The 17,487-nt window shown below is 41.5% G+C and overlaps 1 protein-coding gene across 3 annotated transcripts in view; it reads right to left on the bottom strand.

Moving 5' to 3' along the window:
• Positions 1–949: 949 nt before the first annotated feature.
• The window catches only part of ATG10 (autophagy related 10), a 275,884-nt gene continuing 259,346 nt past the window's right edge, over positions 950–17,487 (bottom strand). For all 3 annotated transcript variants that reach the window (XM_070373075.1, XM_005903763.2, XM_070373076.1), the window contains one exon: positions 950–17,255. In XM_070373075.1, coding sequence (XP_070229176.1) covers positions 17,218–17,255 — 38 coding nt within the window. In that variant the 3' untranslated portion in view covers positions 950–17,217. The remainder of the gene's footprint in view (positions 17,256–17,487) is intronic.

Below are 17,487 nucleotides of genomic sequence, written 5' to 3'. Positions count from 1 at the left end.
CCTGCATACATATTTCTCAGGAGGCAGGTAAGGTGGTCTGGTATTCCCATCTGTTGAAGAATTTTCCACAATTTGTTATGATCCACACAAAGGCTTTGGCATAGTCAATAAAGCAGAAGTAGATGTTTTTCTGGAAATCTCTTGCTTTTTTGATGATCCAACTGGATGTTAGCAATTTGATCTCTGGTTCCTCTGCCTTTTCTACATCCAGCTTAAACATCTGGAAGTTCATGGTTCATGTACTGCTGAAGCCTGGCTTGGAGAATTTTAAGCATTTCTTTGCTAGCGTGTGAGATGAGTGCAATTGTGCGGTAGTTTGAACATTCTTTGGGATTGGAATGAAAGACGGTAGAGACAGTATTTTTTAATTGAAATTAACATAAGATGTACATGTTAATTTTGTCTGCCTGCAATTCAGGAGACCTGGGTTCCATCCCTGGGTCAGAAGGATCCCCTGGAGAAGGGAATGGCAACCCAGGAACCTGGTGGGCAACAGTCCATGGGGTTACCAAGAGTTGGATACGACTGAGTGACTAACACAGACAGTTCATGGTTGCCATTCCAGCTCTTTGTAGCGCCTCCAATTGCAGTCATTGGTTAAAAACCATTCCTAAAAGCTGACCATATGCTTCTGGATGGGTGTAACTGATCCAAACCAGAAGCCCCTGGGCCTCACTCACCTGGACTAAAAGGAGGCTGTGGAGCGCCCTGTGGTTTCACCCCAGGACTCAGTCCTAGGAATATGTAGGAGGGCATGGCTCTGCCAGCAGGAAGCTCTACTCCAGTGGGGTGTGCAGAAATGTGGAGGAGTCAGAGGATGAAGGCCTAGAGGAACAGATAAGCACCTCCTCCAGCATCTAGCTCACGCAGCCCTGAGAAGTCAAGATGAACAAGCTTGGATGGAGTTAAGATAACCTGCAATGAAGGCTCGTGCTTGTCTCCTGGGTGCCCCAGGATGCCCTGTCCTGTGACAACTGACTGACCCATAAATCCACACAGGTGCCTCGGACCCAAATGTTTGATCTTGATGTGAGTTCTCTTTGCCTCCTGTGTAGTCCCACCATCCTACCCCTTAGTCCCCCAGCACCTTGTGATCAAAGCCCCTTCATTCTTGGATCCTCTTGAACCTGACCCTCCTGTAAGGAGAGAAATGAGGCACTAACCTTGGGTGCATATTTTAAACAATCCCAGCAGCTCTTGGCGACTCCATGGACTATACGGTCCATGCAGTTCTCCAGGCCAGAATACTGGAGTGGGTAGCCTTTCCTTTTTTTCCAGCAGATCTTCCCGACCCAGGAATCAAACCAGGGTCCCCTGCATTGCAGGTAGATTCCTTACCAGCTGAGCTACCAAGGGAAGCCCTTGGTAGAAATAGAAAAGTTAATTCTAAAATTTATATGGAAAGGCACTGGACTAGCTAAAACAACATTGAGAATGAATAACAATGAAGGAATCACAAACTGGTTTTAAGACTTAGTTTGTAGCTACAGAACTCAAGAGAGTTTGATCTTGGAGGAGGGACAGACACAGATCAGTAAACTAGGAGACTGAGTAGACTTATACAGGTATGACCAACTGATTTTTGACAGAGATACAACAGCACTTTTAAGTGGTGGACAGAATATTTTCAGTATATGGGTGGTGGACTTTGATTAGCAAGAAAGTGGACTTACACCTAAATTTCCCACCTTAGACAAAAATTAACTCAAAATGGATCATATATCTGAATATAAGAAAGCTATAAAAACTTTAGAAGGCAGAACAGTTTCATGACAGGCTTAGGTGAAGAGTTGTACAACATTATACCAAAAGCACATTCCAGAAGAATAAAACATAATTTGGTCTTCATCAAAATTAAAATATTTTGTTCTGTGAAATACCTTGTTAAAAGGATGAAAGAAACTATAGCCTGGGGAAAATATTTGCAAATCATATACCCAATAAAAGACTTGTATCCAAAATATATGAAGAACTTGCTAATCTCAAAGTAAGAAAACAATCCTATTGCAAAATGGGTGAATGAACAAACACTTCGCTGAAGAGATGACAAGCACATGAAAAGATTAATATCATCTGCCATTAGAAAATGTAAATTAAAAACATGAGATATCAGAATACAAGTACCAAATGTCTAAAGTAAAAAAAATACCAAGGACTGGTGAGCAACTGGATTGTTGGTAGGACTCTGAAATGGTAGTACTCTAGCAAATTTTGGCAATTTCTTAGAAAGTTAACATACAGTTGCTGCTGCTGCTGCTAAGTCGCTTCAGTCGTGTCCGACTCTGTGCAACCCCATAGATGGCAGCCCACCAGGCTCCCCCGGCCCTGGGATTCTCCAGGCAAGAACACTGGAGTGGGTTGCCATTTCCTTCTCCAATGCATGAAGGTGAAAAGTGAAAGTGAAGTCGCTCAGTCGTGTCCGACTCTGAGCGACCCCATGGACTGTAGCCTTCCAGGCTCCTCTGCCCATGGGATTTTCCAGGCAAGAGGAATGAAGTGGGGTGCCATCGCCTGCTTCTGTTAGGTCCAAAAAATTTCTGTCCTTTATTGAGCTCATCTTTGCATGAAATATTGCCTTGGTATCTCTAATTTTCTTGAAGAGATCTCTGGTCTTTCCCATTCTATTGTCTTCCTCTATTTCTTTGCACTGATCACTGAGGAAGGCTTTCTTATCTTTCCTTGCTATTCTTTGGAACTCTGCATTCACATGGATATATCTTTCCTTTTCTCCTTTGCCTTTTCACAGCTATTTGTAAGGCCTCCTCAGACAGCCATTTTGCTTTTTTGCATTTCTTTTTCTTGGGGATGGTCTTGATCCCTGTCTCCTGTACAATGTCACGAACCTCCATCCATAGTTCATCAGGCACTCTATTAGACCTAGTCCCTTAAATCTATTTCTTATTTCCACTGTTAATTGTAAGGGATTTGATTTAGGTCATACCTGAATGGTCTAGTGGTTTTCCCTACTTTCTTCAATTTAATTCTGAATTTGGCAATAATGAGTTCGACCCCATGGACTGCAGCCTACCAGGCTCCTCCATCCATGGGATTTTCCAGGCAAGAGTACTGGAGTGGGGTGCCATTGCCTTCTCCGTCTTTGAATCTAGTGGTATGCTAAGTACAAAAAGCCAGTCTCAAAAGGTTACATACATATTGTATCATTTCATTTATATAAACTTCTTGAAATGACAAAATTACAGCAATAAAGAAGAGATGGGTGGTAGCCATGGATGAATGATGGGGGTAGAGTCAAACTATAAAGGGTGGCAGAAGGGAATGTGTGTGTGTGTTGATGGAACAGCTCTGTGTCCTGATTGTGGAGGTGTTCACACAAATCAATACTTGGGATGGAATTTCATAGTCCCCCAAAAGTATACATAAAAATTGATGAAATGCAAGTAAGTTCTGTAATTTAGTTAATACTATTGTAATGTCAATGTTACTGGTTTTGAAAATACACCCTTGGTTATCAAATATGCTATTAAGCTGAATTTGGGTAAAGTATACAAACTATTCTTTTTTTGCAACTTCTTGTGATTCTCAGTTACAAATTAAAATGTTTAAAAATTGTGAATAAGTAATTACTTAACTTTTGTTTCCCCTTATATTTGGTTAGCAAACTCCAAACAAATCAGAAACTGTTAATGGAAAAAGAATCTGGAGACCACGTAATCCTGTGGTCCCCAAATCCAGGACATCAGAGTCCCTAAGGCATTTGTTAGACTGTACAAATACCCCTGGTCTTCTGGGAAACAATCTTTATGGTATTTCTAGGAAAACTTGTCTTATTGACCAGCTGTCAGGCATTCTTTATGAAGCCAAGGGTGCTTTCCTCACTTACGGGGATACCACTGCTGTATTTCAGCCACCTCATAAGTCAGAAGCCCAAAAAAGATAGCTGTTAAGTATTTTTGAAACATTTTTTCCAAGTAATCAGTATAGCTGAAACCAGAAACAGTCTATCCTTTAAGATATTCCTATTGGAGATGCACCTCACAGCAACATAATAAAGACTGCCTTACAGGTGGCTGCTTAGCAAATTGTGGAATAAATGTATACTGGGTATTTAATAAGAGTTTTAGTTGTATGCCTTATGAAAGGAAGGGGACAGTACGACACAATTGGTAACTGGGTCATACTACGTGTGTTTATAAGGAAATGTTGAAACACCAGTGTCAACTGGTAGTCTTCAAAAAACATTTAAACTGTATTAGGGAAATAATACTTGAAACATAAGTTTTTTTCCTTTTATTTTTTGATAGAGTTGAGAGACATGTTTTTTTCCTTTTATTTTTTGATAGAGTTGAGAGACAGTTTATGGTCTTATATTTCCATATAAACTGTGTTAGACTCTGTTATATTTCCATATAAACTGTGTTAAAACACCAGTTACTGATGGTCTTCAAAAAAAATTTAAACTGTATTAGGGAAATAATACTTGAAACATTAGTTTTTTTCGCTTTTATTTTTCGATGGAGTTGAGAGACAGTTCTAAATTGACAGCTATGAAAATTTGAATGTGTGTCTATATATGAATTTTCTGTGTTTCATTCAAGGTTAATGTCTTCATTTCGTTATAATAATCATGCTGTGGATAACATTCTTGGATTCTGTTTCAAGATTGTCAAAGTAGCTAACATTTCTTTATTGGTTTTACATAAAGTTGAGAAAAGAGACTAAGATCATAAATTACCATATTATAATAAAATTCACTAACAGCTACGTGTATAATCTTTATTCTAACCTATAAAATCTGTTTAAATGGATCTTGCAAGTATTAACTCACAATTCTTATGATATTATACTTGAGGGGATAGACTTGGCAGGTTGTACTAAGCATTCTTGGTTTCTAGCACAATTTCTATCCACATTATTTGGTAAAATGACATTATGTTTATTAGTATGTGAGGAAAAGAAGTGGACTTTTTAAAGCGTATTGTCATGGTAATATCACCACAGGAGTTTTCAAGCAAAGTATTAAAACATCTAACAGTTGAATGTTTTTAAGCATACATTGTCTCATGGGGAAAATCATTTTTACAGTGATCATCTGAAGGAACCCAGTAACACTTTCACTTTTTTCCAGAAGTGACAGATAACCAGTATTTCCAAATAAGCACACGAACGGTTGCCATTTCATTCAGACTGTCATTTAAGCCTTCTTCAAAATGAGGAAGCCATACAGCCCTTAGAGCTTGAGCCAGGCTTGTGGAGCGTCACTGACCTCCCCTGCTTCCCAGAGGCCCTGAAGCTTTCAAAGAGCAATTCTGACGCTAAGGAGAGCTCCTCCTGTATGAGGGAGAGGACAAAACTGTGGCCCCAGATCACTCTTCAGATAGACCCTCCAGTCAGAAGTGTCAGCTTCCTCCACACATTCCTACCAGCATCTGCTAACTTGTGGTAATAAATTATCAACATGAATTGTCTGATCTACTCACAGTATAGGAGTTCATTTGTTTAGCTTTCTAAACCTCTTTCACTGGAGTTAACTGGCAGCAGAACAATGGGTCATATTACCTAGCTGGGTTAAAAGTGTAGGACATGCTGAGCATACCCATATTTTCAAAGTTGAGTCTAGCTGCTGATAAATATAATGCTTCCATAACACTTTATCAACCAGCAAATGTTTAAAACTGTACAATAGTGGGCAGAGTGAGCCACATTCTAAGTAATTTTTTTTTATGCCAATCACAGCTGAGAACAGTTGAGGGAAGTCTTTCTTGTTGAAACACATTTTGTCCATTAACACCTGCTTTGGAACTGACATGAAATAGATGTTTTGTCACATCTTTCTCCACCCAACAGCTTTGTGAATTTGTTTATCCAGTTTATGAGAAAATCTGTCATCTCTGGAGAAGGAAATGGCAGCCTACTCCAAGCAACCCAATTCTTGCCTGGAAAATCCATGGACAAAGGAGCCTGGCAGGCTACAGTCCATGGGGTCACAAAGAGTCAGACACGATGAGCAACTGAGCCTGTTGTTTCTATATAGCCTGACAGCTTCCGGTATTCTGTTTTTGTGTGAGTTTGCAGGTAAATTGGACCATACTGCCTCTCCTTTGCTTCCCAACAGATTTCAAGTATTTCCTTAGAATTTCAGTTCCAGTATATACAATAGTTGACTGTGTTCATTCTATATTTTACACATTTTCTTATGTTTATAATTAGGTAGTTTTTTCCTCCTTGTCACATTATCCTTCTTCCTCCTGCCCATGACATAACATAGGGGTGTGTGTGTGTGTGTGTAACAGAAGAAAGCAATTGTGAATGAGATTTATTGACCAAGAATCTTGATCTTGGATTAGATTTCAGCGGGTCTAGAAACCTCCTGAAGCTGTATGCAAAATTTTCTGATATAAATATGTACATGAGCGTATGCATACATATACACATATACACCCACACATAAATATTTTTCTGAAAAGGAGATCTATACATTTTTTCAGATTTTTTGAAGTGGTTTATTCCCAAGAAACCAACTACTGTTTAAGCTTTATAGCAATTGTTACATAATTTTCCAATTTACTCACAGCTGAGAACAGTTGTGAGAGGTTGCCTGTGGTCTGACATGATTTATGGAATGTCCCCAGTATGGGGAGGATCTGTGGATGCACGATCCAGGCTGCACACCCTGCGACCTGCACATTTCATATTAGCTCTGATGGCACCAGCTAATGTAAGCATGGAGCAGTGAGTCATTTTAAATTAAAGCTACCCAATGTTGCTGGTAAATGCAGAATCAGAGAGTATTAGGACTTCTCCGATGTTCCAGTGGTTAAGACTCTGCACTGCCAATGTTGGGGGCCTGGGTTCGATCCCTGGTCAAGTAAACTAAGATCCTACATGCCGTGCAGCATGACCAAAAGAAAAAAAAAAGATACCCGGGAATAAAAGCAGAGGACCAAAAACCCAAAGGCACTTCAGCACCTAAGACTGATGTAAAACTTGACAGGACAGATCAAATAAAAAATGTGCAGTTTTTAAAAAAACAAATTGACACATCTGTCTTTGCTTTAAAATATTTGAGCAAATATAAAATTTTTTAAAGGGTTAAATGAAGCAAATAGGGCAAATCTTGGTAATTGCTGATTCTGATTGATAGGTATGTTAAAATTCATTGTAATATCTTCTTTACTTTTGGGTATGGATGAAATTTCCCATAATAATTTTTAATGACATACACGTCCTAATTGTTTAATTGCCACAGTCTCTGGTCGTACTAGAATCAGTACAGTCAGCTCTTATAGGGGCAAAATGAAGACGTGGAGCAATCACGTGGTCGGTACAGAAGTGATCAACTAACGCTAGCAGCACTGAGAAACACAGAATACATCAGGAAGAAGCAAAGCTGAGAATCCATGCATTGCAAGACTAGTTGAGAAAAATGATCAGTTCAATAATAAAAAGCACAGTAAACTAAAATAATTTTCAAAGATTTTAGGAAATGGTAAAACACAGACTGCTTTGGGGAATGTAAATTGGTATAGCCTTATTAGGCTTCCCTACCACTCAGACGGTAAAGCATCCACCCGCAATGCAGGAGACCTGGGTTCAATCCCTGGATCAGGAAGATCCCCTGGAGAAGAAATGGCAACCACTCCAGTATTCCTGCCTGGAAAATTCCAAGGAGGAATTTCTTGCCTGGTAGGCTACAGTCCATGGGGTCACAAAGAGTCAGACACGACTGAGTGACTTCACTTTCACTTTACTGGTAAAACAGAGTAACAACATGAATCAAAAACCTTAAGACATTCCACATTTTTTGATCCCTTCATTCCTTCAGTAACAGTGTAACCCAAAGAAACAGAATATGAGCAGCTATTTCTGCACACATATCTTACCTTACATTTGGAAGCTCTGGAGGGGAGGGGAAGCTTGTGATGCCCTACTGAACCCTGTAACCCTAGCAGAGGTCCTGACCATTCAGGAAATAAGTGCTCAATGAATGCAATTTAAATAAACAGTGAAGAATTAGGAACAACCTAAAAGCCCTAAAATTATTTGTCATATTTTGATATGAAAGAAATATTACTTAAGTTGTTTTTTCAAAGAACATTAAATGACATGGGGAAAACGTTGCACATGAAATGATAAGTGGGAGAAATCAGGATATAAAACCATATACAGAATGATCATAATTAAATATATTTAACTAGTGCAAGAAAATATATCAATATTTTGATTGTAATATCCCTGGGTGATAAACACAAGTATGTTTTAAATTTTCTCCTTCAAATTTTTCTGCAACTTCCAAATTATCCATAAAAACTAAATTTTTTTTTTTTAATGAATGTTTAGTTTTGCATTTTCTGGATACGTAAGTGTCCACTGCAATACAAAAAGAGCCCAGGTCTTCTTCGATCATTTCCAATCCAAGTTCCCACTCTCCACCTCTGAGGTACCCCTCTTATAAGTTTGGTGAGTGTCCTTCTACACCATTTTAATGTTTTTAGATACACAGAGTATATATGTACTACAGAACATGTGTGGTGTTAGTGTATTTTTGATATAGTGTTAAGTTGCATGCCTAGTTAGCATCTGGTTTTTGTCTTCTGTTTTAACGCAACAATCCATGGAAATTGCCCATTTTGATATATGGAGATGCATTCACTCTACTTAACTACTGTACACTGTGTGTGTGTGCTAAGTCGCTCAGTCGTGTCCGACTCTTTGGGACCCTATGGATTGTAGCCTGCCAGGCTCCTCTTTAGGACTCTATGTACTGTAGCCTGCCAGGCTCTTCTGCCCATGGAATTCTCCAGGCTACTGGAGTATTCAAGGATACTGGAGTGGGTTGCCATGCTCTCCTCCAGGGGACATTCCTGATCCAGGATTGAACCTGTGTCTCTTACATCTCCTGTATTGGCAGGCGGGTTCTTTACCCATAGCGCCACCTGAGAAGCCCCACTGTACACTATCACATTTTATTTAACCATTTCCCTATCAATATGCAGGAAAGGGGACTTCTTGAGTGGCCCAGCAGTTAAGACTTCACCTTCCAATGCAGGGGGTGCGGGTTCAATCCCTGGTTGGGGAGCTAAGATCCCACATGCCTCGCCCTCCTCCCCCAAAAGGAGTGAATTTGTTTTAAAAAAACAAAAACAAGATAAAACATTCAGGAAAGGGCTTGGGTAGAATCTGCTCTCTGAATCTGAATCTGCTGAAGGAAAGGGCTGCAAAAACCTCATCCCACTCTGCTGCTGGTAACAAGGGAAAGAAACCTCAAAGGACAGAGTGGGTAGTAGTTCCCAGGAGCAAAGCAGATCCAGTCCTCAGCGTCTGCATGAAGGGCGCCATGCGAAGCTTCCCCCGGGCACAGTGGTCACCCCACACACAACCATTCCACAAATACTTATGGAGTACCATGGGCTTTCCTGATGGGCTCAGGTGGTAAAGAACCTGCCTGCAATGCAGGAGACATGGATTCGATCCCTGGGTTGGGGAGATTCCCCTGGAGTAGGAAATGGCAACCCACTCCAGTACTCTTGCCTGGAGAATCCCCATGGACAGAGGAGCCTGGTGGGCTACAGTCCATAGGGGTGCAAAGAGTCAGACATAAAGTGACTTAGCACGCATGCACCATACTAGGGCTTCTCCAGTGGCTCAGGGGTAAGGAATCCCATGGCAATGCAGGAGACGTGGCAGAAGCTGTGGGTTCGATCCCTCGGTTGGCCACATTCCCTGGAGAAGGAAATGGCAACCCACTCCAGTGTTCTTGCCTGGGAAATCCCATCGGCGACTAAACAACCACCACCACCATACTAAACCCTGAAGATCTGGCATGCACATGTAAATACCAATGCACCAAACACTGTCAATATACTGAACTATGATTTTCTGTTAAGCCTGCTTTAATTTCTGTCTCATAGTTGTAACTATGAGATTGTATGGTATTTGAAAAGCTTTAAAGTAACCCCAGAAGTCACCACCTAGCCACAGATTTTATTTTCATGTAAAGTTTATATGAATGTACAAATACATTGCTTTTCTAGTTTGCATTAGTAATTTACAAAATGGGACTTGGTGATCTCTAAAATCATTTTTCAGCTCTGTCTAGAATACAAGGTATTTGCAATAGGGCCATTTTCATCACTAGATGTCGCTATTGACAACACAAAAGTTAAAAAAAGCAAGAGCTTTACAGAACTGCTTTAAAGAACACACTATGAAATATCAATAACCTCAGATATGCAGATAACACCACCCTTACGGCAGAAAGTGAAGAGGAACTAAAGAGCCTCTTGATGAAAGTGAAAAAGGAGAGTGAAAAAGTTGGCTTAAAGCTCAACATTCAGAAAACGAAGATCATGGCATCTGGTCCCATCACTTCATGGGAAGTAGATGGGGAAACAGTGGAAACAGTGTCAGACTTTATTCTGGGGGGCTCCAAAGTCACTGCAGATGGTGATTGAAGCCATGAAATTAAAAGACGCTTACTCTTTGGAAGGAAAGTTATAATCAACCTAGATAGCATATTCAAAAGCAGAGACATTACTTTGCCAACAAAGTTCTGTCTAGTCAAGGCTATGGTTTTTCCAGTGGTCATGTATGGATGTGAGAGTTGGACTGTGAAGAAAGCTGAGTGCTGAAGAATTGATGCTTTTGAACTGTGGTGTTGGAGAAGACTCTTGAGAGTCCCTTGGACTGCAAGGAGATCCAACCAGTCCATTCTGAAGGAGATCAGTCCTGGGTGTTCTTTGGAAGGAATGATGCTAAAGCTGAAACTCCAGTACTTTGGCCACCTCATGCGAAGAGTTGACTCAATGGAAAAGACTCTGATCCTAGGAGGGACTGGGGGCAGGAGGAGAAGGGGATGACAGAGGATGAGATGGCTGGATGGCATCACCGACTCGATGGACGTTGAGTTTGAATGAACTCCAGGAGTTGGTGATGGACAGGGAGGCCTGCTGCTGAGTCACTTCAGTCGTGTCCGACTCTGTGCGACCCCGTAGACGGCAGCCCACCAGGATGCCCCGTCCCTGGGATTCTCCAGGCAAGAACACTGGAGTGGGTTGCCATTTCCTTCTCCAATGCATGAGAGCGAAAAGTGAAAGTGAAGTCACTCAGTCGTGTCCAACCCTCAGCGACCCCATGGACTGCAGCCTTCCAGGCTCCTCCATCCATGGGATTCTCCAGGCAGAAGTACTGAGGTGGGGTGCCTGGCGTGCTGCAATTCATGGGGTTACAAAGAGTCAGACACTACTGAGCGACTGAACTGAACTGATGAAATTTAAGATTTAAAAATGTGAAAGCACTTTTACAGACAAATCCTATAAAAATCTATAAGGGACCCTTCAGGAACCTACGTGCATATCAAAGTAGTGCCCATGGCATCATACCCCAGTGCCATGGGCAAGCTAATAGTTAAGTATTTACTATACCTGCTGCGATTCATGGGGTCGCAAAGAGTCGGACACGACTGAGCGACTGAACTGAACTGAACTGATACCTTCTAAAACAACTTTTAGCAACTTACAGATCAGCCATATAAGAAGGGAAGCAGAGGTCTTAGAATTAGAAGGGAGCTTATTTGTCCACAAATTTTCAAATAAAATCTCCAGTCTGCTCCCTGGAGTTACAGCTATATTTACATCAAAACTAGCACACACACACACACACAAGCACAGATTTTCTACGCATCTAGTTGAAATCAAAGTTCACAAAACAGTGATACCCTCACTGTGTGTAATGTACTTTTTCTCCATGTATTTGTGAAATAATAAAAAATATATATTAGCCTCTGCCCCCAGGATCCTGGCACAGATCTTCTAAAATTCTTGAAATTTCCCAAGTGGTGAAAGTTTGAAGAGCATCTTTTGTCCCAATATTTGGTCTCTGCCGCAGTTCCTGACACAGGGCTCCTAAATGTCTTGGAATTTCCTAGGTGATAGGAGTGGCTTTGTGCTAATGGTTGACTCTTGGTTGAATAGCTTCAGGAAGGGAGCTTCTTGATTACCAGGAAGACCAAGCCCTAATTAAAAGCTTGGAACTTTCAGCCCCACCATCCATCATCTGGGAAAGGGAAAAGGGCTAGAAGTGGAGTTAATGATTGATCATGCTTATGTGATGTAGCCTCCACAAAAATTCCAAAGGTTCATGTTTCAGAGAGCTTCCAGGTTGGTGAACACATCTATATATGGCAAGAGGGTGGTGCACCCCAGCTCCATGGGGACAGGAATTCCTACACTTGGAATCCTGCTGGACCTCACCTGAGCAGATTTTCATCTGTATCCTTTATTATGTTTTGTTATATAACAAACTGATAAGGATAAGTGTTTCCGTGAGCACTGTGAGTCATTACAGCAAATTATTGAAACCCAAGGAGGAAGTCATGGGAACCCTGACATATAGCTGGTCAGTTAGAAATATAGGTGACAATCTGGGACTTGCAACTGTCTCAAGTGGGGCAGTTTTGTGAGACTGAACATTTAACCTGGAGGAGCTGTTACTAACTTATGGTAGATGGTATGAAAACTGAACCGAAATGGAGAACACGTAGCTGGTGTTGCAGACATGTCCGATGTGTGGAAAACCCACATCTAGTGTCAGATGTGCTGTGAGTCTGATAGTATTGTGACAGTAAAGGAAACACAGGGACTGCTTTTCTTTGACATATTCTGTTTCATAAAAAATACTGGTCATAAACCAATAAACTGGTTTTACTTGATCTAATACCCTTCTTTCCATTTAATATGTTAGGAAGCAGAGGCTCAGAGAGGTGCAGTGAGTTGCCCCCAGTAACACAGTAAGCCAGAACTCAAACTTTTCAGGATACTGGCAGGTTTTGCTTTGAAAGGTATTAGGCAAAAATCAGAGATCATCCTTGACATATTCCTAGCCCTTTCCGCACTCTTGTATCTTCTAAAGTCTGTGGGCCAGTACCTGCTGGTGAAAAATCTGACAAAGTGTACGTGTGATTAGTCATTTTAAAAATACAAGTACTTTTAAAAATACAAATGTGATTACTTTAACTGCTCTACTTGAATTCCCTCAGCAGCTCTTTGTGGTTTTCAGGCCAAATACAAATCATCGGTGTGTCAATAAAGGCTCCTCCAGACCTGGCCCCAGTCCTGCTTGCCAGGTCTCCTTTACCACTTCCCCACATGTACCTTCAAGGTCTTTCTTTCCTCCATTCTTGACCTGGCTAAATCGTAAGTTTTTCACAACTCTACTTATATTCTTTTTCTGCGAATCTTCCAGAGGCTTGCTTTCCACACCTCTGCCACAGCCTGCATCCTACCATCCCTGTGTTGCCCTCGTTTGTCTTCTCCACTGGACTGGGCATTCGTCTGAGCCGAGTCAAGGCTCTGCATTTGCTACCCTGTCACCTAGCCTAGGGCTCAGCACATAAGAGGAATTCAGTAAGTATCTGCCCAAGCGAATATCCCCATATTCTTAAATTTCAATCCCCCCAAAACTCCAACTCACTGGAGTATCAGCTCTCTGAATTATGTAAAAGCTAGTTTTGACAATGCAGATCTCCATTTCCTAATACACTGAGAGTATTAAGAAAAACTTAAACTGTGGAAAATTCTGAAAGAGATGGAAATACCAGAGCACCTGACCTGCCTCTTGAGAAACCTGTATGCAGGTCAGGAAGCAACAGTTAGAACTGGACATGGAACAACAGCCTGGTTCCAAATAGGAAAAAGGAGTACATGAAGGCTGTATATTGTCACCCTGCTTATTTAACTTCTATGCAGAGTACATCATGAGAAACGCTGGACTGGAAGAAGCACAAGCTAGAATCAAGATTGCCAGGAGAAATATCAATAACCTCAGATATGCAGATGACACCACCCTTATGGCAGAAAGTGAAGAGGGACTAAAAAGCCTCTAGATGAAAGTGAAAGTGGAGAGTGAAAAAGTTGGCTTAAAGCTCAACATTCAGAAAACGAAGATCATGGCATCTGGTCCCTTCACTTCATGGCAAATAGATGGGGAAACAGTGGAAACAGTGTCAGACTTTATTTTTCTGGGTTCCAAAATCACTGCAGATGGTGACTGCAGCCATGAAATTAAAAGACGCTTACTCCTTGGAGACCAACCTAGATAGCATATTCAAAAGCAGAGACATTACTTTGCCAACAAAGGTCCGTCTAGTCAAGGCTATGGTTTTTCCAGTGGTCATGTATGGATGTGAGAGTTGGACTGTGAAGAAAGCTGAGCACTGAAGAACTGATGCTTTTGAACTGTGGTGTTGGAGAAGACTCTTGAGAGTCCCTTGGACTGCAAGGAGATCCAACCAGTCCATTCTGAAGGAGATCAGCCCTGGGATTTCTTTGGAAGGAATGATGCTGAAGCTGAAACTCCAGTACTTTGGCCACCTCGTGTGAAGAGTTGACTCAGTGGAAAAGACTCTGATGCTGGGAGGGACTGGGGGCAGGAGGAGAAGGGGACGACAGAGGATGAGATGGCTGGATAGCATCACTGACTCGATGGATGTGAGTCTGAGTGAACTCCGGGAATTGGTGATGGACAGGGAGGCCTGGCGTGCTGCGATTCGTGGGGTGGCAAAGAGTCGGACACGACTGAGCGACTGAACTGAACTGATAGCTATCCAGGGAGAAATGGATGCAAAAACTCACTTCTGATTTTTTTTTCCCTCTTTATCTTACACATTTTGGATGCAGTGTGGTAGTTTCTTTTTCTTTTTTTGTAATCTGTAGCTTGTAGGCTAGTACCTGATGATCAGCACAGCCTCTTGCCCTTCAATGGTCACTCAAAGAAAAAGCCCACCTACTTGGGTCCCCAGACTGACAGCATGCCCTGGATCACCTACAGGGCAGATAGCAACTCTTCTGTGCATGCCATTTTACAACATACCCCCCAAAATTGGCTCAGTAAGTTACTTACTATCCATCAATCAGAGTGAAAAGGAGACAATTACAAGCTTCTATGACTAAGTACAGTGATAGCAAAGGAGGAAGTCCCCCAGTGGGAGCTTTTGGGGTCAGACATGGTTTTGTAAAGAGTGAATCACATGGAGCAGGTTGAGAATCGGGTAGAAATATGGGGAAGGAAGCACTTCCAGGTGGGAACCAGCATAAGCAATGGTCAGACAGGCTATGGGCAGAGAAGGCGTGCCTGATCACCTGCCTGGGAAGGAGTCAGGCCAGAACTGAGGTGGGAGGGAGCAGGTATGATGCCTCAATAGGCTGATTATCCCCTGTTCACATGACTCCACAAGGCACTGAGTTGGTTACAAAGCACATTAGACATACTTACCATTTTGATCTTTGTGCCCTTGTTAGGTGAGTGGAGTTGATACTATGGACTTTAAAAAAGAAGTGGTAACAGACTAAAAGAGATTAAGAAAATTAGCTCAAGCAATGCAGCTAGTAGCAAACCAACCTCACCATTCAGCTCTCTAGAATTCTCCCAATTTCACAGACCCAAGAGTTGGGTGGGCCTCACAAGTCACATGGCTGAGCTTCCTCATGGTGCATATGAAGAATGTGAGGATCAGAGAGGTGAAAGGGGTTTGCTAAGATCACACAGAAGTGGAGTTTAGGAGACTGGCTTGCAGCAGCTGTAACCAGTCTTGTTGCTGACTGAAGGAGCTCTGCCTTCATATTAGCTGGACAGGAAACACTTAGGGAAAAAATTCTCATATTACAGAGAAAGAACTGTTACTTTGACAAAACATTTTTCTAATTTTATGACTGTTGGGATAACAGTCTGTTATTTTACTGCATTCTTTTAAAAAAGGTAATTTTTATCAACCAAAAATTAAAAGTTTAAGTGAAAAAATTCTGAAAAGAAATAGAACTGCTTGAGGAGAAGGACCTGAGGAGGGTGGTCTCCACAACCTTAGAGGAGCTCTTCAGAACTTTTTTCTGCCAGTGATGAATTTTCAGATCTTTATCAGAGAAAAAACATTTTAAATTAAAAAAAAAAAAAGAAACTACACACTGCTCCCAAGCTGACAGACTACTATCACCTCAGAATCTGTTCACAAAGGACAACTAATATTTCCAGATGAGTACATCATCCACAGGACACATTATTACATTTTTTTTTTTTTACCCCAGAAATGACATGGCTTGAGAAATGACTTGCTAAGAAATCTGTGTTTACATTAGGGAGAGTGGGGAGGAAAAATCCCTTGCAGAAGTTGAAAAGATGTTAAGTGGTAAATACCAAAATGCCCAGCAAGCATGTAAGCAGGCTCTCATACCAGCATGAATATGTGCAGCTCAGCGTTTTAAAATTTACTTTTAGCTTTTCCAGCAATTTGAATTAACCCCTTCTCTACTTCTGCTCCCTGCCTGAGAGTGCAGCCCTTAACCTAGAGACTAGCCGGGATGGCAGGGCCTCTGTGATTCGCCAGCAGATAATCCCCTCATGCTAACTGCTCCCCGAAAGTGGGCTGCCTCTCCAGGTGCCTCCTAGACTCCTTGCTAGCCAGTCTCTTGGGTGAGACCTGGACAATGTTAGGAAGTAAGTCTAGCTTGAAGTCCAGTTATGTGCACAGAACTGGAAAAGGCCTATTGGGAGACCAAAACACTACAAATAAATGCGGCTCAAAAGTTACATCCAGAGCAGAACTTCTTCAGGAGCAGGTACCTCAGAATCACCTGGAGGGGCAGTTCCAGCGGGTGGCAGTGCCTGTAGTTGAGAAAGATCCTCAAATGACTCTAAAGTGTGTCCCTCACTGACAGGCACTAATCTAGTTGCTCTAAAGAGGTGATTATGTTTTTCTCTTAGTTTAAGACCTTAGCAAGTTAAAATGAAAAACGAAACAGCAACCCCAAACCAAACTTTACAGGGTTCATCTTAATACCTTACTGACTATTAAACTTATTGACAGATTAGTGAATGACAATCAATTATAAGAAAGGTGACCATTTAATGAATAGTTTCTTAATACTTTCCCATACTTTCTCACACACTAAGGCTCTCATGTGTTTCTCACAGCGACCTTATGAGGTATCTTGTTATTCTCAAATCAAAGATGAAGAGAATGAGCCTCAGAGACATCAGAGAAGAACCTGGAAGTGCCCTGATGATGTCATTGTTTCTATTACTGAGCTAGAGCCCTTTTTGGCTATTTTTAGTAATTTGTGTCTTTGCAGTGTTTCTTCTAAACATAGAGCATATCAGTTGCTGCAGACATTTACTTCCAAGGGGAAAAAAATCCACGTCAGAGTCTCGGTGAGCTGAAATCTCACACCATATTGGCCCCATTAAAACCAGGGCCAGCCGCATAAACTCTCAGTGTTCTTCTAAGCTTTTTCGCTCAATAGAAGAATCTGAAGAACAAGAACAAAAGCCAAGAAAATGAAAGAAGGTTAACTGAGCAGTAAAGACTTGTTTCAAGAATATAAATTCTAAAATAAAACCACTCAGCTCTGTGGTTGGGTGAGTGTTACTATAGGAAAGTCAAGAGCTTCCTAAATGAGTGGACGCTGGTTGGTTGGAAAACTAGACAAACAAGTCAGCGTCCAGTCTGTCAGAGATGAAAGCAGACTTAATAAATGCTGG

The sequence above is a fragment of the Bos mutus genome, chromosome 7, assembly GCF_027580195.1.
Source record: "Bos mutus isolate GX-2022 chromosome 7, NWIPB_WYAK_1.1, whole genome shotgun sequence".
NCBI lineage: Eukaryota > Metazoa > Chordata > Mammalia > Artiodactyla > Bovidae > Bos > Bos mutus.
The sequence above is the reverse complement of the archived record's forward strand: the minus strand, read 5'-3'. Positions and strand labels throughout refer to the sequence as shown.